The sequence below is a fragment of the Sceloporus occidentalis genome, unplaced genomic scaffold (genome assembly GCF_023333645.1).
Source record: "Sceloporus occidentalis isolate IW3139 unplaced genomic scaffold, rSceOcc1.0.p SCAF_9, whole genome shotgun sequence".
NCBI classification, from domain to species: domain Eukaryota; kingdom Metazoa; phylum Chordata; class Lepidosauria; order Squamata; family Phrynosomatidae; genus Sceloporus; species Sceloporus occidentalis.
This window is the reverse complement of record NW_028316989.1, coordinates 39,610,570-39,634,978: the sequence shown is the minus strand read 5'-3', so window position 1 is coordinate 39,634,978 and position 24,409 is coordinate 39,610,570. Positions and strand designations below refer to the sequence as shown.

The following is a 24,409-nucleotide window of genomic DNA, read 5'->3' as shown; positions in this document are numbered from 1 at the left end:
GCCAGTCAAAGAAGAAAGTGCTAAGGTAGCTGTAATGCTGAATATTAAGAAAACAAAAAAATAATGACCATAGAAGAATGATATGAATTCATCCTAGATGATGACAAACTAGAAATAGTCAAAGAGTTCCCATACCTTGGATCAAACATTGATCAGAATCAACATTTGCTCCCTTCCACGGGTGGGGATGGGGGAATCAGTAGTAGAAGGGGGCCAGAAACATCCTCCTCCTTGCATTCCAGTTGGCAGCTGAATAGACCTCCTCTACCTCATGCAGTTGCTGGCTCTGAAGACAGGCTTATAGTAAGACTGTATAGTCTTACTGAATACAAAGCAGTTATGGATCTGTAACTCTAGGTGACAAATTTATAATGCCAATATAGAAACCCATCCACCCATTTGTGAGAACTTTCATCCACTTTGGGGTTTTTTTTTTTGTGTGTAATTTTTAGGGCTCCATGTGCCCCACAAAGTACCCTAGGGTATAGAAATGCCCCCTATACCTGCCACAGCTGCCACCTCTACCCTAGATTGATTTTTCATGTGACATGAATTAATTTATTTTGCGTGCAGCCACCTCCATGCTTGCCAGATTGGAGCTGCGGGAACTGCATGCTGCGGCCCCGATCTGGCCTTTCCAGAGTGCAAAAAAGAGCTGCAAAAAGTGACTCCTTTTTGCACCCTGGAAAGGGTGCCATAACACCAGCTCCGCAGCTTTACGGTGCTCCTTTGGCACTGCGTCATGTGAACATAGCATCAGAGGAGTGCTGTGATGCCGCATGCCGTGTGGTGCGGCATGCGGCATCACGCCACCATGAGGGTGGAGTAGGGGCGTGTGTCGGTCTGCACAGCCCCACAGTCTTTCTTTTTAAAAACAAAGCAGCAATATAGAAGAGTTTTTTATTTGCACACCCTTAGTAATCCTCATTTTCTGAAGTGGGCTTGCTTGATTTCATTCTTGGGTAATAAGGGAGTAGAGTACAAAATCCTTTAGTGCAGGTGGTGAAAGGCATTATTCTTACCATATGTTTGACCACAGCTCTAGTGCATTCTTTCCCAGCAATTGGGGAAAACTTGTGCTTTAAAGAATGTTCACGCTCATGGTCTAGGAATGTTGGATAGTTCCAGAGCCCACACAAGAAAGAAGCTTACTACTTTATTGATATTTGCAAAAGGTTAATGATACCACCTAAGCATCTTTAAGTGACGTGGCTGGGCTTAAACTCTGATCTTGGTCAAATCAGCAGGGAAAAAAAAGTGGTGGTGGAGGAGGAGGAATCAAACAGAAATGATTCAAAAGAAAAATGCCAGTCACTAGACTTACTTAGACAAAAAGCAGAACTTTATTTTTTTTTTAAAGCGGGAGATTTAATTATCAAAATAACTGCTTGGCACTTCTTACTTGGGAGCCTGATGAATTCCTCATATTGAGGATGGAGCAAACTTGTTTTCTGCTGCTCCAGAGAACAGGACCCGAAGCAATGGATTCAAACTACAGAAAAAGAGATTCCACCTAAACATTAGGAAGAACTTCCTGACAGTAAGAGCTGTATGACAGTGGAATATGTTGCATCAGAATGTGGTGACGTCTCCTTCTTTGGAGGTTTTTAAACAGAGGCTGGATGGCCATCTGTGGGGGTGCTTTAATTGTGATTTCCTGCATGGCAGGGGGTTGGACTGGACGGCCTTCCAACTCTGCAGTTCTATGATTCTATGAATATAACTGCCTGCATTTTTGGACTTTCCTTGGGCTGTGGGAAAGGGAACAGTTACAATGAGACCCTGTTCTCCAAAATTTACCATAGCATCACTGCTGCTGATTGAATACATTATCAATAAATAAGGTCATTATTGTAAGCCTCTGCTGCTTCAAGCTGCGTAGACCACACAGCTAGAATTTGAAAACAGATGAAATAATTGGTTAGCCAGATTAGATTTCCACTCTACCAAAGGATAGGGTTTTGGACTACAAATCCATGATTTCCCCAATCAGTGTGGTTCTGCTGGCCAAGGAATTCTGGAAGCTGTAGTCCAAAAAAGTAACTTTTCTGAGTCCAACAAGGAATAATACTCAATAGAAGAGGGAGGTGATCAAAGTTGCTGAGATGCCTGTGTGGTCTGACCGATTTAACAATTTTCAGATGCTGCAATAGAAATTTTTCCTACCAAGCAAGTTAAGTAGTCAATGGGGAATTAGTGCCATTTTTCATTTTGTTGCTTTGTTCTTTGATGATTTGCTGAAATGAAATATTTTAAATCTCAGAGATTTTATTTGTTGGCATTTCCATGTTGGGATGCCAAAAGTAGAGTTCAAGAGACAACTTGGCTCAGATTCTCTCCCAAGCAAGTCTTCATTTGGTGGGGAATGGAATTCATATCATGCCTATAAAATTGTATATCAAAAGATTGTTCCTGCTCCCATTCCTTTTGCTGTCATGGTCAAAATACTAGTGGAAATGGTGGTGTGCCTTTAGCATGGTCAAAAGCATAGAAAAGTTAGAGGGTTTTTTTTTACAACTCCAATAATCCCCCAACCAACATGGCCCAAAGGTTAGGGGATTCTGGGAGCCGTAGTCCAAAAAAGTAATGTTTTAAACTATGCAAAAAATATATGTCTGCATGATTTTCCTGAAGTTTCTGTTATTCTCTTCTTTTTTTCAGGCATCACAACAGTTTTAGGACTGGGCCTTGTGTCTCCTAACGCAGCTTTTACACAAATGGTGACTACCTTTGGACTTGCTGGAATAGTTGGCTACCATACAGTTTGGGGTGTGACACCTGCTCTTCACTCTCCTTTAATGTCAGTAACAAATGCCATTTCGGGTAAGCCTAGATTCTTGCACTTCAATTTTGCCTTTTGTAGAGTGCTTAGTATTACTATGGAGACATGCTCCAGTCTGTGCAGGGAAACTTGTAGTGAGCTTATTCATTCAGATTGAAAGACATAATGAGTGATTCGTCTTAGAAATATTACCTTTTAGGGGAGGGAAATCATGGCTCTCATATTTTCCCAGCCGACATGTTTATTTGTCATACTGAGATTCTGAGAGTTGTCATCCCAAACATGACTTCCCAGCTCTGCTCCATGTTGGGTTGTTTTCTAGAGTGTATCTCCCTGAAGATGACTTAATGTGTTTGAGTTATCAGGTACAACCATCCTGTACGAACACATAATGTATGGTTTCATCCAGAGTGTTCGGAAGTGATCTTCCACATATGCCAATACAAATAAAGCTGTCGGTGCAAATTTGGTTTAATCTTTTTCTGTGATGAACTATTAATGTTTATCAAGTTTTATATGTGATATGTCCCATCTACTGTTTTGACACAAAAAGAGCAGTATGTATTTTCTGCATGGCAACTGGCACATACAGTAATGCCCACCGGCACTGTGAATACCATCAAACATTTCCTTGACAGTGTGATTCCAGGCTGCAGAATGAAGGGATTAAAAAACACATACACACTTTGCTTAAGTGTACAGCTTCTATTGGATCCCATTTCCCATCAGGCCCTCCCAGTATGACTAATAGTCAGGGCTTGATGGGTCACATATTTCAACCACATCTGGATGGCCATAGTCTCCTCACATTGATGGTCAGTGGTCCAAGAACATCCGTACCACTTGACATAAATGAGATATGTCTTTTCACTTTGATGTAGGAATGGCTATCTCCTCAGGGGTTAGAATTTTAGTTAGACTTGGAAACAAATGGATACTAGCACAGATGCTAGAAGAGAGGCTCAAATGGATACTACTCTAAAGTTTTTACAGTATATCTTTCTAAAAAGACAGGACTTGTTAAGCAGTTTCTAACTGCAGTTAACAAAAAGACTATGCTTGCTAACATCCTTTCACAATGAACAAAAACTTCTGTCCCTGAAGTACTTTCTTGGTACTTTCTTTCTGCACTACAGAAATAATGCAGTTTGATACTGCCTTAACTGCCATGGCTCACTGCTGTGGAATCCTGGGATTTATACTTTGTTGTGGCATGTGAGCTCTCTGACAAAGAAGTCTAACTATCTCACAGGACTACAAATCCCACATTGCACTGAGCCATGGCAGTTAAAGCGGTGTCAAACTACATTATTTCTGCAGTGCAGATTAGACCACAGTCTACTTACTCAGAAGATTAGTGATATGTTGGCATTTGACTAACTGTATTCAACTGCAACAGGAAACGTCTGCTACATAATACAAGAGATTTTGAGAAGACATTGTTAATTACACTTTCTTTATGTTACAAACTCTACATTTTCCCCGCCTCTAGGACTCACTGCTGTGGGTGGTTTGGTGCTGATGGGGGGATCTTACCTACCTTCCAGCATACCACAAACATTAGCTTTACTGGCTGCATTTGTTTCATCTGTCAATATTGCAGGTAAAGATTCATTAATGCATTAATTTGCTCTGTATTTATTTTAATCGTTTGTGTCAGCTCTTCAACTGTCATTCTAAAATGGTCTTGATAATATTTTTTAAAAATTATCAGAACAACTATCAAATCTTAAAACAACTGTATGCATTTAAAAATGCTAATTGTTAGATTCCTTCCCCTGATCAAATGTTGAACACAGATCTTAGTGATGACATTGCTTAAGGTGACTCTATTATGGTGTTTTCTTAGAATCAGAGAATCATAGTTGGAAAAGACCTCAAGGGCTATTAAGTCCAACTCCCTGCCATGAAGGAATACACAATCAAAGCACCCACAACAGATGGCCATCCAACCTCTGTTTAAAAACCTCCTAAAAAGTAGGCTCCACCACCCTCCAAGGAAGTGTGTTCCACTGTGAAACAGTTCTTGGTGTCAGGAAGATCTTCCTAATGTTGAGGTGGAGTCTCTTTTTCTGTAGTTTGAATCCATTGCTCTGGGTCCTATTATCTGGAGCTTCAGAAAACAAATGTGCTCCATCTTAATCTCTATTCCTTCATCCAGGTTATTGATAAATACGTTGAAAAGCACTAGGCCCAGGTCAGAACCCTGTGGCACACCACTAGTCATTTCTCTCCAGGATGAAGAGGAGCCGTTGCTGAGCACTCTTTGGGTTCAGCTGGTTAACCAATTAGAAAACCACCTAACAGTTGCCTTGTTTGCCAAAATATCACAGGAGACCTTGCCAAAGGCCTTACTAAAATCAAGATATGCTACACCCATAGCATTCTACTAATGCTATTAAGCTACCAAGCTTGGTAATCTAGCCAGCTGGTAATTTTGTCACAAAAGAGACCCCCAAATCAGACTGAGGACTTGTTTGGGGGAACTACTCTATTGACTTTTTGAGATGATGGCATTCCCTGCTAAATACTCACACAACCTCTGTTAAATGATCTCCTCTAGAATCTTTCCTAGTATTGATGTCAACCTAACCGGGAAGTAATTGTTTGGGTCCTCTTCTTTTTCTCTTTTTGAAGATGGGGACAATATTTGTCCTCCTCCAGTCTGCTGTGACTTCTCCTGTTCTCCAGGAATTCATAAACATTATTGACAGTGCCTCTGAGATTACTTCTGCTAGTTCTTTTAATACCCGTAGATGTAGTTAATCTGGTCCTGGATACTTGAATTTATCTAACATTAGCCAAGTGTTCCTGTACTACCTGTTTACTTATTCTGTGATGCATTTCCCCTATTGTGTTCCCTGCTCCATTTTTCTTAGGCTGAGCACCCTTTTTCTTTTGTGAGAAGACTGAGGCAAAGAAGGTGTTGAGTAGTTCTGCCTTTACTCTGTCCCATGTTAGCAATTCACCATCCTCTCCATGCATTTGCCATACCATTTTCTTCTTCCTTTTGCTGTGGACATAACCAAAAACAGCCTTTTTATTTAGGGCTGGAGCATGGCTTTGGCGCAGCTTCTGGCCTCTTAGGACTCATGCATCATTTAAACAGCATACCTCCAAAGTGACCCAAAGCAGCTTTATTTTGGCCTGTCTGTATGGGCTCTTAGTTGATTCTGTAATGCTAGAATTCTGCTCTTGGATTCCCCTAACCTCTTACCCCTCTCTTTACCGTTTGGAATGGGCTTGGGTTAGAGCCCTTTTATGTTTTAGTTAATGTTTTATGCATTAGTTAGTTTGTGCTTATTGTTTTAGTTTAATATGCAAATATGGTGTTCTAGTTTTAGTCTAGTTTCAGTATGATCTATATATGCCTTTCTATGTATGTATACTTTTTATTTATTCTCCCCTTCTTTTTTTCTTCTGAATGCTTTCAATATTGGTGTTGAATTACCCTGTCTATATCAAAGCAAATAAATAATATACACTATAGAGAATCACCTTCCATACATAGTAGTATAGAGGCGGGTGTAAAGCAAGAGAAAACCTAATTCAAAAGCCCACTCTCAGAGATACAAGACTTGAAAAGTTCAAAAGTGCTACTTTTGAATATTTGCCATTAAGTATTTTGACACCTAATCCATCTACTGGACAGTAATTGCTCCTTTATTCACATTTTGTTGCACCTCCGTGTTCATTTTCATTCTAACCAATGGTGTTTTTAAAATAATTCTCATAGGTGGATTCTTAATTACTCAGCGAATGCTGGATATGTTTAAGCGACCAACAGATCCACCTGAATATAACTATCTTTACCTCCTCCCCGGCTCAGTCTTTGTTGGAGGATATGGCATGTCTCTTCTCAGTGGATACAGCATTGAGCAGGTAAGAAATAATTTCTGATTTTTGCTTCTCATTCATATGGTTTATTTTAGCAAAGATGAGGAGTAAATAAACCAGATCAGTCTGGGAGATATGAGATCAAGGGCTTCAAAATTATTGCCAGTAAGTTGGGTGAATCATGGTGAATCAGGAAGCATGGTAAGCGTCAGCAATCTTATCACACAATCTATCTACTGGAAAGAGGATGAACCACTTCTCTTGGGAGAAAAAACATCATGACATTGACTGATACAGATAAAAGAGTTATCAAGAAGAAGAAGAGGCAGAATCATGCAAATGAATAACCTAAGAGGAGCAACCTCTCCTTAAAAGTTCAGATTTCACCTTCTGCTTCAAATAGCTTGAACTTTTATTTGTCAATCAGTCTACTTTCAGCAGATATTTTGTGGTGATAGATGCTTCCAAATGGTACATATTTTGCACATGGGGATTCTTACGGCCAGTCCTTGCTATCTTAGGGGCTGACTAGTAAAACACATGCTTTCTATGCTGACGATCCCATGGTCAATCCTAGCACTTTCAGGCAGGGCTAGGAGCCTTATCTCATTAAAAAGAAACCCAGCAGGGAAATTGAGAGAAGCACGTTTATCTTGTCTGTCTCTACATGATGTTGAAGCATTTTTGGTCCCTTCAGTCGTAAAAGTGTGGGAGAGAGTGATAAAAGTTCTTTTTGACAAATGGATTTTTCCAGCTTGGCAAAAAGGACACTTTTATCACCCTCTCCCATGCTTTTATGACTGAAAGAGCATGAAAGTGCTTTGACATCATGCGGAGACAGACAAGATAAACATGTGGAGTCGAAGGCTTTCATGGCCGGCATCCATATTTTTGTGGGGTTTTCGGGCTATGTGACCATGTTCTAGAAGAGTTTCTTCCTGACGTTTCACCAGCATTTATGGCTGTCATCTTCTCTGAAGATACATAGCCATTCTCTGATACATAGCCATCCTGACTAGGCTACCCATGAATTCATCTAACCTTCTTGGGCAGCCTACGTCTTGTAGCTGTGGATTCAATAGTTTAACTAGAGGTCTCATATTGGGAGAAAGCTGGAATATAAATCAAATAAATAAATAGCTTCCAACATTAACAAGGGAAATTCAAAATAATTTAAAAAATCTCCTGTAGCATGACTTGCCTTGATAGTCTCAAAGGTTTTGCAAGATCCCTTTGCATACTAATTTTCCAGACTAACATGGCTATGCCTTTGAATTATTGAACCAGTTATTTTTCAGTCTCCACATTTTCTATATTTAAATACAGGTTTTTGATCAGGTTTTTGTGCTGCTCTGCTGACCACTTTGAAAGTTCATTATAATGCATCTAATTTATAGTACTTCATACACAAATTTTAATTTATACATCTAGGCTATGGCTCACAGGGTTTTATTGGGTCTGGCTCATCCTCCTCTACATTTTGCTTTGGCTTTCATTAGTGGGTCCTAGATCTCTAGAAAAAACAAAACAAAATCAATCCCAGAATCCAGAAGTCACCCTTGCCCCCAATTTGGATTATTTACAGCCTGACTTTTATTAACATCTTGTGGGTATGTGGTTATCAATGAAAACAAATTGAGTCATATAGTCTCTTTACCTCTTAAAAGTAACACTGTATGTTTGCACTTAGAAATAAACTTGCATATAGCACCACATGTTATCTATAAATGCATATCCATGCAGGGATTTCAAAGCATCTTGGCCTATCAAAAGTACACTAAAGAACTAAAGAGCGCAATCAACAGAATGATCTCACCAGAGTGGCATCTTTAAAATGCGTTTGAACTAGTGGTCTGCACTTCTTCTCCACATAAAGAAACTGGCTGAAGCCTTTTAAAATAAGACTCAGTATGCAAAACAATAAATCTAGCAAGAAGGTTTCAATTTAGTAACTTTAATCTTGAGGTAATCAGTTGTTCCTTTTGTTATCATCTTCTAGTGTCACTGCAATATGGATCCACCCACCCATCCATCCATCATTTTACAGTGGCCCCTTGATATCTACTGGGGTTTAGTTCCAGAACCCACTGTGGATACCAAAATCTGTGGCTGCTCAAGTCCCATTATATACAGTGATGTAGTAAAATGGCATCCCTTATATAAAATGGCAAAATCAAATTTGCTTTTTGGAATTTTTGGAAGGCTATACTGTACTTTCAAGCCGTGGAATCTGTGGATGCAGAATCTTGCCTTTGTCCCGGAATGCAATTCAAGGTGACTTACCAAAAGTCATCTAATACAATAGAACACATATAGTTTAAAAATCTGCAAAAATAAGGTTAAAACAGTATTAAACAGAAACAGAATTAAAACCATTTAAAATCTTATTTTAAAGCAAAGATTAAAAATATTACAACACTATAAAAAGCCCTTTCCTTGTTAAAGCTTTGCTGGAAGTGAGAGGTCTTAACCTGCCACTGAAAAGACAAATGAAGAAGGAAACATTTTAGATTCCTCAGGGAAGGAGTTTCAAAGTATGGGAGCAGCCACAGAGGAAGCCTTCTCCATGTTCCCACCAACTGTGCCTGTGAAAGTGGTAGGATAGAGACAAGTGCTTCACCTGCAGATTTTAAATCTTGGAGAGGCTTATATGGGAAGAGACAAATTTCTTCCTAGTTATTTACCTACACACCTCTTCAATTACATTTAAAAGCTTGAAATAGAAGACCCTTTATAGCAGAGATGAAAGGTGTGTCACTCTCCATAAGACAGCAGCTATGACAATCCCTCACCCTTCGATGTATTTGACTTTCCCTCTTCAGACATACCTTATTTTGTATCTTGATGGCAAATAAAACACAAGGAGAAATGGAGATGTCGGATCTAGACTTTGTACTGTTGTGGATTGCCTACATCACTTAAACACTTTGCTTCATTTTTTTCTCCTTTTCTTTTCTTCAGATGATGTATCTGGGCTCAGGCCTTTGCTGTGTTGGTGCACTAGCAGGTTTGTCTAGTCAGAGTACGTCTAGACTTGGCAATGCTCTAGGAATGATTGGGGTTGCTGGTGGTCTAGCCGCTACACTGGGTGCTCTGAAACCATCGCCAGAACTACTTGCCCAGATGTCTACAGCCATGGCCATGGGTGGCACCATGGGTAAGTGTGAAGTTCAATGTATTAACCCAGTGATTTTTCCACTCTGCCCTAGGGAAAGGTGGTATTTCATGCAAGCTTCTCAGCGATATCACGTTGAAGAAATCAGTATTGGGTTAGACACACTAAAAATGGCTGATCTTTCTCTGTAACAGGATGGGTAAAGTGTGGCCTGTGGGCTGCATGTCACCCACAGGACCCCTACATGCTGACGATAGGACAACCCAGAAAATCTCTGCAACCTCCAGCCCCAGAAATTTTTTTTTAAAATGTGGGGCCTGATTTTTGGGCATGTTTTTGTCCCCAAATGGGCTGTTATCATTTAATAGTCTAGTCAGAAGCCAATGTAACCTTTATGCCTCCAAAACAATGCCTCACATTTTTTTTTTATCATACACAACAGTATATAGGCAGACTATTGTATGAAGAGAGTATTCAATAATAATAATAATAATAATAATAATAATAATAATAATAATAGAGTATTCTATAAAAGTATCATCTTTGCTTCTAGGGAGAGTTTGGGCCTGATCTGCTCTAGGACCCATGCATTGATCTTTTTTGCCGTCCAGAGTACTCTCAAAACCACATCTCAAGCAATTTGATTTTTTTTTCTTATTAGATTTCTTCACTGTCTAGTTTTGACAACCATACATATTTTTATTTGTGAGTTGCCTTGGGTCCCTTTTTGGGAGAAAGGCAGAATAAACATTAAAATAAATAAATAAATGGGAAATACGATTGCATGACATTCCTAACTTTGGTATGTAATAATATATTATTACACTTCAGGATTTTGTCTAGTTCCTTTGTAGATGCTCTTCAAAGTTTTAGACTTCTTCTAATTTCTTGACTACAGTCTCTCCTCTGACTGATCATTGAGCCCAAGCATGGAAAATATTGAATTATTTCAATCTCTTCACCATGTATTTTAAAATTATGTAGATCGTCTGTGGCCATAATTTTTGTTTTCTTGATGTTCATCTGTAAACCTGCCTTTGCATTTTCTGTCGTGATCGTCTTCAATAATCTTTCCATATCTCTGATATTTTCTGCCAGCATTATGGTGCCATCTGCATATCTTAGACTATTGATGCCCCTTTCTCCAAGTTTCACACCACCCTCCTCTGAGTCCAGTGCTGCTTTTTGTATGATGTTCTTGGCATACAAGTTAAATAGATAGGGTGATCGAATGCAGCCTTGCTTAACTCCCTTTCCAATTGGAAACCATTCAGTTTCTCTGTATTTTGTCCTAACAGTAATCTCTTGTGTTGAGTACAGGTACTCGGGACAAGAAGACTATTAATATTGTGGCATACCCGTTTCTTTAAGAGTGATCCATAGTTTCTCATGATCTATGCAATCAAATGCTTTGCTGTATTGAGCTGATCTTCTTTTGAAAATCCTTAGTACTAACTGGCTAAGATATATTCTGAGCTCACTGACAAACATCCACTAAAAGTAATTGTTTCTAAAGAGGAATCTGTCAGTTGATTGTTGCAGTTTGTTCATGGGAATCTTATCTGTTCCAAATTCAGGAATGGGAAGATACTATTTCTGATTTCTACTCCTAGTGATATGACGATCTCTCTTGTAAAGTGTGTGCAATCCATTAGTGGCATCTAAAGCATCACTTGGGAATTAAGGTATATTCTGCTCCAACAGGTGGCACTCTTGACTAAGAGGAAAGCAGAAGATAATGAAGTAAGATATGTATATTTTAAACATAGGAAACATTTCATCTGGAACCAAACCTGCCAGCTAGGAAACAAAGGACTTCGTCATGACAGCAATATTTATTTACATATGTTACTTCTCCAAAGTCCTTTTGGATCCTCAAAATGCCAGAAATAACTTGAAAAATCAGCTGGCGTAATTTGTAACCTGGAAAGTTTTTTTTTATTATTATTCCGCTTTGTAAAGAAGCTGTCCACAGTTGTGAGATTCATTTTTAAAGCAAGACTTTATATATCCTATACTTTTTTTACCCAAAGATTTGGTGTGTAATTGAGAAATCCATCTTAGTCCATCAAAAATTATCCTAGTCTAGGTTTAGGGTGTGTGTGTGTTTGCTTTTTTGATATCTGGAACTCTTACATCCATAGGCATTCACTGTTTCTGCACCTGAAACAGATCACTGGATAAGAGTCCGTGAGTTAAGACTACAGCACATCTTAACAGAAATAAATACATGGTGATACATGCGCTTCTTCTAAAGCGCATCTTAAAAAAGTGTCCACTACCACATGTTGTGGTATAGATTCTCATGGATGCATAGTATGGAGCCGAAACTGAGCTTGAATGATGATCCTGTGAACACTGGTAATGAAAAGGACAACAGCAAAGTCATCCAGTTATATAGATGCTATTTTTTGAACATGACTGTTGGCATAGAGGAACTGAGGCTGTATTGAATGTGAAATGACAGCAAACACACAATCACTATATCTTATCCAGATGGAAGTTAGTGTAGGCTTGTGATAACTGTCATGAGAATAGTCTTACAGCAGTGCCAAACATTTGAATGAATAGTTTTGCAGTGAAAACCTTCACCTTGTGGCTTGAGTCTGAATAAAATAAGTAAATCAAGATGTAATCCAGTACTGTGATGTTAGGTCTCCTGACTATTCAGTAACTAGCTCTCCAGTTGCATTCCACTATGCATTTCACCAGACAAGAGAATTAATACTGGGAAGTAACTTTGCATATATGTGTCAGTGGTCTTCAACATTTCTGTCTACAGAAAATGTTGTCCATGCAGCCTTGCTGTAACTTCTCCAGTACTTGCTGCCTGAGGCAGTTGCCCTCTTCTGTTTCATCATAGAGGCCATTTTCGCAAGGAGATAATGCTGTGACTGTGAATCCAAGAGATGCCCTCCACATCTTCAGTGACCTTGCAAGGTATCCTGGGCCCCTCACAGACTGGAAAAGATCAATATACATCCCCATATTAAAAAAAAAGGAGACACAAAAGATTTAAGCAATTACAGGACCTTTACATTATATTGCTCTCCCTTGCAAGCAAAATCATGCTCAAAATTCTGTTGTAGAGACTCCAACCACATATGAAGCAAGAAATTCCAGGGGTGCAAGCTGGATTCAGAAAAGGAAGAGTCACTATTGGGATCACATTGCAAACAAACCTTGGTTAATGGAATGTACCAGAGAATTCCAGATAAAAATAAGTATCTGTTTTATGCATTAGTAAAACCTTCTATTGCATAGATCACAAAAAGTTATGGAATGCTCTCAAAGAAATGGGAATTGTCCTAGTCATTATCATTTGATTAATGATATTAGAGCATTAGATGAATGATATATTACTGTTCTCTGGCCAGGAATCTCAGGTTCACCTTCAGAGGAGGATTCATCCATCAAGGGCATGACACTGTGATGAGGCTGTAGCCTGAATCAGTCTGGTTTTGCTCAGCAGTCTCTAAACATTGTTGCTCTCATAGCTGCCAGTGACACTTTAAAAAAAAATGTTTTTCAAGAGGGAGGCTTTAAATGAGGTTATAATTTCCCATTGTTTCCTTTCTCTTTGCACAAAAATGGGAAAAATCTTAAGGCAGTAAACAGCCTTTTGTTACTCAACTGGCTGTTTATACTTTTTGAGAGTGGTATGAAATACAAGAGAACACTTTTTAAAATCTTGGATCTAAATCACTTCATTTTGCAGGTCTCACCATTGCGAAACGGATTGAAATCTCTGACCTTCCGCAGCTCGTTGCTGCATTTCACAGTCTGGTTGGCTTGGCAGCAGTTCTGACATGCGTCGCCGAGTACATGATTGAATATCCACACCTTGATGTTCACCCATCTGCTAATGTCCTTAAAACGGTTGCCTACCTGGGCACCTACATTGGGGGTGTAACATTCAGTGGCTCTTTAGTAGCATATGGAAAACTTCAAGGTATGTCTCTCCATGCACAAAATTGTATCTAAAATTGTGTTAGGATTGCCAAAGGCTCTGAAAGAGTTAAGATCTCTGTTCACACTGAATTAAGTCCAAGGTTAGGGCTCAGCATCTTTTAGCAGATCAAGAGATACAGCCCAGTAGTTTGTAGCCAGTCAAACTGTGAAGTCTAGTGCAAAGAAAACAAAGCAAAAACAAAATTTAAAATCCACAAAACAGTGATACCTTTACTGGAACAACTAAAAAGTACAAAAATCATCATGAAAATTTTCAAAGCTACAAACTTTCAAATCCTTTTAGTTAGTCGGATAAACAGATCACTGTTTTTTGTTGTTGTTGTGGTTTGCTGCATGGCCAACATGGCTATCTCCGAGTATGTTTCCAGGAATGGGGGGAAGGAAAAGAAAAGAAAAGAAAAAAGAAGACTATGTGCATACACAGGCCAAAATAAAGCTGCTTCAGGTCACTTTGGAGGTATGCTGTTTAAATGATGCATGCATCCTAAGAGGCCAGAAGCCATGCTCTAGTCCTAAGGACCAGAGCGCAGCTTTGGCACCATTTCTCGCTTCTTAAGATGCACGTGTCATTTAAACAGCATACCTCCAAAGTGACCTTAAGCAGCTTTATTTTGGCCTGTCTGTATGGGCCCTATCTTAAGCTATTAGAGTTTCTGAAAACATGAGGGAGACATAGTTGGCATTTCTTTCTTTATTTCTTTCTTAACTGGCATTAGAGCAACAAAGGAGAACATCAAATTCTGTTCAGCAACATGTTAAATTTCCATATTGTTGTTCTAGGTGTATTAAACTCCGCTCCACTTCTACTCCCTGGTCGCCATTATTTGAATGGTGGATTGCTGGCAGCTTCAGCAGGTGGAATGATTCCCTTTATGCTGGACCCCAGCTACACCACTGGCATGGCTTGTCTTCTTGGAGTTTCAGGACTCTCTTCAATCATGGTATGAATACAGATGACAATGCTGAATTTTTTTTTTAACATTTCCTCCACCCCCATTCAGATGGGCCAGGGACCTGCTAAATCATATCCAGTGGTGTCACTAAGGTTGGTGTCACCTGGGGTGGTGTGGGGTGGTGGCAGCAATGGATTGCCACACCTTCAACTCCCGTCCCAGCCAAACCCAGAAAGAGCTGGTCGAGGCAATGGGATTGCCCTGCTCTGCCTTCTCTCTTGCTGGGCCCACCTGACCAGACTAGGAAAGACCTGTGTGGCTGGACAGCCAGGCAGTTTGATGGACTATGGTTGGTCACTCCTTTGGACCTACGATGGCAGTGCTATGTGGTAGGTTAAAGAGCATGGTCAGTAGCAGACTTGTTTTTATTAGGCCAGCTCTCACATTTACTGACTTCTTAGATGCCAGCATTGATTACTACACCAAAATGTGGTTTAACTGGTTGGGGGAATGCCGTCACAGAATGCCAACATTTGGTATGAGGAGCCACCTTGTGAGTCTGCCAGACCAAAAAGCTGGGCATAAATTTAGTAAATAAATAAATAAATAGCAGGGACACAGTCTGTGCTGTAGAGCATAAACAAGATAATTTGAGAGATATAGTTGCTGTTACCTTGGTCCTATGTTATGAAGAAAAACAAAGAAGTTAGTCCGATAAAGCATATTGTTTTTTTCTGTTGTGTGTACAAGAACTATGAAATAGGTGGCATTTCTTTTGCTGGGTGATGACCACCCAAATGCTCTCTAGCCTATTTTGAATTTAAAATAAGGTAGCACAAACATGTCCCATTAATATCCAGCATCTGCTAAACAACAGCAAGAGACAGCTGTGGATGGAGAGGGTGGGACTGGCCCTGTTCCAAGAACTCTGCAAAGCCCTTGTCAAAATATTTATGCAGCTCTAAAGAAATTCCATGACAAATCTAGTGGAACCCCTGCAGGATTCCACAAACCACATGTGTTGGGTTCCCAAAGCTTTTTAGCTGTAGGCAGCATGGTAAAATAAGCCATCAATTTAAGTAGTCAGATGTCCTTGTAATCCTAGACTCAAGGGGTTGAGAGAGATCGAGATCAGGAGATCACATTATAAACTGGTACAGGGAAAGAGACAATGTCAGGACCACCCTGCCAAGATGTACAGTCCCTTGAGGTCCTGTTGACATACATAAAATATGTAGGTGCCAGGGACATGGCGGGAGTAATCATTAAAACATTTCATTTGCCTCACCATTATTACTTATTAAAATGCAGCCAGTATTCTGTATCAGCTACATAGTTTAAGCATTTTAAACTTAATTCAGAGAATACACACTCAGTAGTTGATACAGAATATGTACTGGACTAAGGCCTGATTCCCACTACCCTTTAAACTGGATCGCAAATCGGTTTGAACCGTTTCAATTGACCCTGATTCCCACTTGAATCAATTTGCTGAAGTGATTCGGGGGGGGGGGGGGAGCACACGCTAGACCTATTTAACCCACATCTATTTGATGCTGATGTATTCCGTGTCTTTATGGATAAATTGATTCTGCGCAAGTGTGCGGATTTGAATCAATTTAAATTTGCCCTTCAGCTGGCTGGAGTGGGTCCATTTTGAACCAATTCATTTGTGAATGTGAACCACAAGTGGGTTATTTTACAGGGAAAAAATGCGATCGGGACAAATGTAGTGTGAACCACGCTCCGCTGTTGAATCAGTCCATCGAATTTTGTTTCCATTAGGTGGTGACGACAAGGAGAGGTACCTAGTTAAGTATAATTAACTAAGTAGCTGATACAGTACAGTAATGAAATGTACTGGCTTACATTTGCTATAGAAAACATTCAATACGTGATCAATACATTAAAAATCTGGACTGTTCTAATAACATCTCCGTTCAGCTGTACTAGATTTATAATGCACTGCCTATATCTAAGCGTATCTCCCACATTCCATGAGAAATCAAAGAGCTGACCATGTTTCAAAGCACCTTGTTAAACACTGTGAGAGCCTTACACACATCTGATAGAGATTACAATTTTATTTGAACACTTACCACTCTCATTCCAGAATAGATTTTTTTTAAATGTCAAAGTCCCTTCTTCAGGACGTAAAAGAAGTCAATATTGACCCTATAGTATATTCTGATCATTCTTCTATTATCTTAAATTGGCAATTTGCACCAGAGATCTCAAAAACATGCATTTGGAGATTCAATCCTTTGCCACTTATGTTGGCAAATTTCAAAAAGCAAACAAAGAAGACACTGTAAAACACTTGCTTACTGAAAGTAAAACACCAGACATCTCAGAAACCCTACTCTGGCACACTTTGAAAGCCATTCTTTGAGGACTCTTCATTCATGAAGGGGCCAGAAGAAAATGAAATAAAGAACTAGACAGAAAGTCACTAATGCAAAAAAATAATAATGCAGCTGATTCAACTCGACAAAACCACATGCCGTTCTCAGGTGCCCTCAGCTATTCTTGCAAGTATGTTTTCCTTTAATATCTATCTATCTATCTATCTATCTATCTATCTATCTATCTATCTATCTATCTATCTATCTATCTATCTATCTGTTAGTGCTCTTATCCTGCCTGTGTATCACTTTAGGTGTCTCATCATAGGGTTACCATCTATAACTCCCTGTGCACAGTGCTAACAAGTAATAACGATGGTGTTACTGCTGTTCTTTCACTTTAGTGTCACCCCCTCCAACTATTGCTGCTCCCAGTAGCTGTTTTCCTGTGTCATCCCCCTCCCCAAATTTTTGTTGAATTGATTGTTTCCCTATCTGTCTCCTCCTTTCTCCCATCGTTTCCCTTCTCCCCTCATGTTCTTCTTTCTTTTAGGTTCTTAAAGGTCTCCCGGCCTCTGTTTGAATTTCTTCTGGGCTGTTTTGTCATGCAACCATACAGTAATAATTTAGCAAGGAAGTGCCAGTACAATCAACAGAAGCAGGGGCTTGTTGGTTGACTGTGCTATAACATAAAGCAATTTCACACTACTAGAATATAATTCCAACATAGTTTTTATTGGCTCGCTTATGCCAAGGGACGAACGGAGGGAGAATGAATGGGGTGCACCCCCGCACCCCCTATATTCAATGGGACTTGAATATAGGCAAAACTCCATTTTCGTGAGGGGGTTTGGAACGGATCCCCGTGAAAAAGGAGGGGTGACTGTATTTTTGTACACACTGATTGCCAATACAAGGCATACATATTTTCTGTTGGAGTAATGAAAGTGTAGAGCAGAATGGCCATTGTCAACCCAGACTGTTTATGTTGTTGTTGTTATTTCTATGCTTCATCCATTCCAGTGAGTTTCCATTTGCTTTCTCTTTAACGTTTTTGTATTAATTTTAATAATTGTGTTATTTAAACATAACGCAGATTTCATTTTCCTTCCCTCCCATGTTGCATTTTAAAAATGGCAGGGAGTTACACTGACAGCAGCTATTGGTGGAGCAGATATGCCTGTGGTGATAACTGTTCTCAACAGCTACTCTGGATGGGCTTTGTGCGCAGAAGGATTTCTTCTTGACAACAACCTGATGACTATTGTTGGTGCCTTGATTGGTTCTTCTGGAGCTATCCTATCTTACATCATGTGTGTGGTAAGCTGACCATGTCTGCATTATTGTGGCTACACCACAAAAAAATTAAACAAGGCTAATTATTTTGATTCTCATTTGGCATTTACATTTAGGCTACATTACTGTACCCTGTCATCTGAGCTAGCCACTGGACTCAGCCTAGTAGTAGACTCAGGTCTGATTTAAGAAAAAAGATATAAAAGCATTACTTGAATTATTGAGGACTAATCAATACATCGGCACTGAGTACTAAGTGAAGTTAAAATCAATCTCTTGCCTCTCATTTGACTCCAGGCACTAAGCTGATACTTTTGGAGTCTTTAATTGGACCTGAAGCAATAAGCTTTCTTTTCATTTAAGTTTTATGGTTATCTAGGCCATGAATCGATCTTTGCCAAATGTCATTTTGGGTGGATATGGTACGACATCTACAGCTGGAGGAAAACCCATGGAAATAGTTGGAACACATACTGAAGTTGGAGTTGATCAAACAATTGAGCTAATAAAAGAAGCTAATTCGATCATCATTACTCCTGGTAAGAGTTCTATTGAGTTTTATTAAACTGAGTCATAGTAATCTGGCTGGGATTTGAAAGGATGATTGACCAAGGCATTCTGTTCTAGGCTATACTATACTATTCCTTCTTTAGTTGTATGCAGTGCTATTTTCACTGTGCTGCCCAATTAACACAGAACTTTTCACTACATGGAGTGTGAAATCCCTGGTTTTTTTTACTTGTTAAGAGACCCTGTGTCATATCAGCTATGGAAACCTACTGGGTGGCTTTGAGTAAGTGAAATGCAGTATGTATCCCTGGTTTCTTACTCAGAGGGAGACAAAGGCCAAACCTGCCCCCCAGAACAAATCTTTCTGACTGTCTGTAACCTGATTTTTCAACCTGAAAAGAAATAATTATTATGAATATTATTTCCATTCCTAACCCCACCCTATAAGAACATTGGGTTCTGGTTCTGAAAATATCCAGCACTGCCTCTAAGCCAGAAAGTTCATTTTCTGCTTAGTGAGGGTCTCTAAAAGTAGGGGAACATGAAGAGAAAAGGGACATGATGAAATACATGGCCTTCTTGAAGCACATTCTTTTTGAGGATAGTGGGCTTTGAGACAAAACGAGAGAGAGAATTTAATGCTTTGAGAATGTTTTTTTCAGGCATTTTTGGCAAAACATTTTTTTGCATGCTTATAGTGCTCAGATATTTCCTTTTGGTCATAATTTCTAAATTCCTCTCCTTAGAATTCTGAAAGTACATGCAAGAGGGATCTGGAATGAACATATGAAATTCAAGAAGTGTTCTGAATGGAACGCCACAGAGTATCCAAGAAACCCTCTAGTCGAATACTTTCATGGCCGGCATCCATAGTTTTTTGTGGGGTTTCAGGCTATGTGGCAATGTTCTAGAAGAGTTTATTCCTGATGTTTCTCCAGCATCTGTGGCTGGCATCTTTAGAGAAATCTCTGAAGATGCCAGCCATAGATGCTGGCGAAACGTCAGGAATAAACTCTTCTAGAACATGGCCACATAGCCCGAAAAACCCACATAAAACTATAACCCTCTAGTCCTGTCTTGGGAGCACTGAGGATTCCTGGCAAGAGCTTGTATCAGGGTTTTTTTCTTGTTGTTGTTAACCTCCTTTGAGTCGATCTTGACTCATGGTTACACTGTGGATGAGACATTTCCAAGATTCAAATCTCTGGAGCAGCAGGAAGCAAGCTTGCTCCATTTTCTATATGACGCCCCTTCAGATCAATGATGGCTATCATGTTTCCTCTTCTGTAAGCTAAATATCCCAGTTCCCATGTTGTTCCCCAGAAGGAGCCCAGGGCTTGGTTTCCTGACAGACACTTTTCTTCTGTGTATATCTTTCTGGATTCTGTGGAATGAGGTGAGATGAATGAGAGGGCTTTTTTGGTGGTAGCACCCCTGTTATGGAATATCTTTCTCAGAAAAGCATCTGTACTGTCTTATCATTTACCTTTTTCTTTTGTCACTGTTATAGGATGGGGCCTTTGTGCAGCCAAGGCTCAATATCCCATTGCTGAAATGGTGAAAATGCTTACTGAACAAGGAAAGAAAGTCAGGTAAGTGCAATCAATCTGGCATAGGCATCTTAATAAGAAGAAAATCAGTGATAGACACAGAAGAGCTGATATGATTCTAGCCCCCAGCCACTTATTCTGAATCAACTTGGGTGTTTACACATTGTTTTGAGCACTGTTCTGGAACACTATTCTCTCTTCCCTCCTTCCTGCGCAAACACCTTTCTGGTCCACAGTTATTTGGCGGTGACTGTTTTATTTGATGGCACCACAATGCAGAAACATGATGTAAGAACTGCTTTGCTAATTTAGAGAGCTAAATAGCTACAGGTGCTGGACATCTTCTTAATTTGAAAAACAGTAGCATGTGCATACAGTTACTAAGTATTTACAGACACTAACTCTGTTGTCTTAACATTTGCATCCCAGGAAGTAAGCAGCAGGTGGAAGCTTTTTCCTTCCATAAAAATAAGTGGTAAGAAAAACTGAATCCATTCATTCTTTCATTTGCAGCTATTAAAGGCAAAGAGTCCATTAAAACAGATTTTCTGCTACCCACCCCATTCTGTTCTTCCACCGTAATGTTGACAGAACAAACATTATTATGCTCTTTATGTTTCTCAAGGCAACACAAGTTTAGATTTTCCTTCATCTTGATAAATGACCATACCTTCACTGTCTTGTGCTGACAGACAGGATAGCCTGGTTCAAAGAATGTACTTATGATTTACAATAGAAAACAATAATAATTACATTATATCACACTTAAGACTCTGGGCCTGAACAGACAGGCCAAAATAAAGCTGTTTCGGGTCACTTTGGAGATATGCTGTTTAAACGACACACACATCTTAAGCGGCTGGAAGCTGCGCTAAACCTGCACTATTGTCCTTAGGACTGGAGCGTGGCTTTGGCATGGCTTCCAGCCTCTTAGGACGCATACATCATTTAAACAGTATACCTCCAAAGTGACCTGAAGCAGCTTTATTTTGGCCTGTCTGTTCAGGCCCAAAAGATAACTCCTATCATCTGTTCCAGTTTAAGAAGAGTGTTCTCCCACTAAAGTGCCCTTGGTGAATTCTGGCTGCCCTTGCCTCCATACTCTCAGTTATTGCAGCAGGTCAGTCAGGAAGTAGGCAAGCGTTAGAACTGGCTTGCCTCCGCCAGCATAGCGTAGCTGACATTTATCAGCTCCTTTTTATTAGTTCAGCATGTCTTGGATGAAAAGAGATCATTCTTTTCTTTCTTGGTTTCCAGATTTGGCATCCATCCGGTTGCTGGCCGCATGCCAGGACAGCTGAATGTTCTGTTGGCAGAAGCTGGTGTCCCTTATGATGTTGTGTTGGAAATGGATGAGATAAATGAAGATTTCCCAGGTAAAGAACAAAGGTGGCAGGAATAAAATAACCCCCCTTTTTAAAAAATGGCTCATTCAAATCATCTAGAGAATTTTTAATGTTATTGTCTGTTTTTGTAGTTACGCCAATGTATAATCATTCTGTCTCAAGTGGTACTTTGGTAGATAGTGGAGCTTACATTAATAGTTTTAAAAGATGCATGGTTAAGTCTTGATAAGACCAAAATTTCATATGGCCAGTTGCTGTATCTGATATTAAATTAGCAGTCAAGCATTTTTTCTAGAATGAATAAAAGCAGATCAACCTGCCCAACAATTAAATTACAAAAATATGACAAAAATGGCTTTGGCGTGGCTTCTGGACTCTTAGGACGCATGCATCATTTAAACAGCATACCTCCAAAGTGACCCGAAGCAGCTATATTTTGGCCTGTCTGTATGGGCCCATAGGAGACTTTTCCACATTTGGGGATCATCATGGGATGCCTTTACAGCATCTGAGATGTCATACATTATCAGAATAGTGCAGAACAGGAGAGTGCACCTGAAAATTAATAGAACACAATTAAAATATAAAATCCCAACAAAAGACAATATCTTTTGGATTTCTGAAGCGTTTCTTTTTACAACCACTTTTCCTTTCTCTCTCAGACACAGATCTGACTCTGGTGATTGGTGCCAATGATACTGTGAACTCTGCAGCCCAGGAAGATCCAAATTCAATTATTGCTGGTATGCCGGTATTGGAGGTCTGGAAATCCAAACAAGTAAGTAATAACCAGAGACTGGCAATGATTTGTTCATTCTGCTGCTGTGGAATTCTCTTCACAAGGACAAACAAATAACAGCTGGCATGAAGTACAAACAGGGAGAGGACGTCTCTTCCCACTATGAATCATCGATTCTCTGCCAGAGGACCAGTTCACAACTTGGGCACAGTGTTGGGTTGAACGTTTTCTTATAGAAAAATTCCTTGTATATGAGAGTTCGTATGTCAAGAAGGATTCTGCCTAGCCTTCTTCCTTTCATGCTGGTTTTCTGTTTGCTAGAGATTGTCTATATTTTGAGGAGACCAATCCCCTATCTTTAACCTTCAGTGATATACTATAGTTCAAGAAAAGCTTTTCCACTTGATCCTACTGAAGGCATAATAAACAACTCCTTAAATAAAGCAGGCAACACTAGGTAATCCTATCTGCAAAAGGAATTCACAGCTACTATTATATAACAGTTAGCTTAAACAAGAACTCTATCAACTTTTTCCACATCCCCAGCTACCAAACCCTTATTCAGATTCTATTAACTCCTCTCTGCCTAACTGGCCTTCTCTCTATTTCTGACAGCTCTCACTCTCCTTGCTATTAACTCTTTAACAGACAAGCCTCTAGGTAAAAGGTAAAGGTAGTCCCTTGACATGAATGTCTAGTTGTAACCAAGTGTAATGGGTGGTGCTTATCTCTATTTCTAAGCTGAAGAGCTTAGAAAATGTCTGAGGACTACTCTGGTTTCCATGTGGCCAACACGACGGCACCAAACACTGTTACTTTCCCACTGAGAAGTGGTACCTAACTACTTGGATTTGTGTGTTTTTGAACTGCTAGGTTGGCAGAAGCTGAGACTAGTGACAGGAGCTCACCCACCCCACCATGCAGCACTCAGGTCTCGAACTGCCAACCTTCCGATTGTCAGAATTGGAGTCTTAACCACATCCTTTTACTTATTGATAACTCAAATACATTTGATTTCCAGTGGGGTCAAAAAAATCCCTACAACCCTAAAATGTACTATCTCATAACTGCTGGAGAGCAATGATTACAGATGTTAATGACAGAAAGTGACCCCCAAAACCTAGCTTTGCAGCCTGCCAGCACTCTGGCTGAAGCATTTCCAAGACTCTGAAGATTGGAAATGCAACCAGAAAAGTGCTGCAACTGTCATTTCACTGAGCTCCAGACTCCAGCACCCTGGAAATGCTTCAGTAAGAGTGCTGCCAGCCTGAACTGGGGCGTGTGTTCGTGTGTGATGTGACACATAACTACAAAGACAGGGCTCTGTTGTCATACTTAAATTGACAATGCAGGATCGCGGCTGTGTTTTAAAAAGAAAACCATATACTGCTTTTCTCATCATATTAAGATTCCAAGGCATCTTATAGATGGTGGAATATATCACTATCCTCTTCGGGAGGTGGATTGTGTTGCAATGAAGATTTCAGTTTTATGGTTTTAAAGTCAGTGGAGTGTGATTGTCTTAAGTAACTCATTTGCCATTTGGTTTCTCTTCTAGGTCATTGTCATGAAGCGCACTTTGGGAGTTGGATATGCTGCAGTTGACAACCCCATTTTTTATAAGCCAAATACCTCAATGCTGCTTGGAGATGCAAAGAAAACCTGTGATGCTCTGCAAGCTAAAATCAGGGAATCGTACTATACCCACTAGTGTTTCTTGCAGAGTTGTATAAAGACATGGGGCACCACACAGTGAGAAGCAATATTGAGTACCCTTCATTTCATTGGGTGAGTTGAGAACTTTGAAATCAGCGGAACCTGAACGTTACTCAAATTGGACTGGATCCATAATGTGTATTGTTTCAGGGAGAAGTTTGGGAATGGATGCAGTTTCTTCACAATTGTGAGAAAGGCAAAAGACCGTAACAGTTTAGATTATGTGAGAAAGCAGTGGCTTCTGTGCCTTTGCAGGTGAAAATCTAAATCTCTGTATTTATTAAAAATATTAAATATTTTAAAAAATC

The 24,409-nt window shown here is 39.7% G+C and overlaps 1 protein-coding gene across 1 annotated transcript in view; it reads left to right on the top strand.

Annotated features, from left to right (window-relative positions):
* The window catches only part of LOC149307343 (NAD(P) transhydrogenase, mitochondrial-like), a 53,273-nt gene extending 28,864 nt beyond the window's left edge, over positions 1-24,409 (top strand). Inside the window, exons 11-22 of the mRNA XM_089538974.1 lie at positions 2,662-2,823; positions 4,275-4,385; positions 6,519-6,664; positions 9,581-9,776; positions 13,453-13,686; positions 14,487-14,647; positions 18,085-18,264; positions 18,620-18,779; positions 20,261-20,342; positions 21,558-21,676; positions 22,309-22,424; positions 23,944-24,409. Coding sequence (XP_089395100.1) covers positions 2,662-2,823; positions 4,275-4,385; positions 6,519-6,664; positions 9,581-9,776; positions 13,453-13,686; positions 14,487-14,647; positions 18,085-18,264; positions 18,620-18,779; positions 20,261-20,342; positions 21,558-21,676; positions 22,309-22,424; positions 23,944-24,096 — 1,820 coding nt within the window. The 3' untranslated portion in view covers positions 24,097-24,409. The remainder of the gene's footprint in view (positions 1-2,661; positions 2,824-4,274; positions 4,386-6,518; positions 6,665-9,580; positions 9,777-13,452; positions 13,687-14,486; positions 14,648-18,084; positions 18,265-18,619; positions 18,780-20,260; positions 20,343-21,557; positions 21,677-22,308; positions 22,425-23,943) is intronic.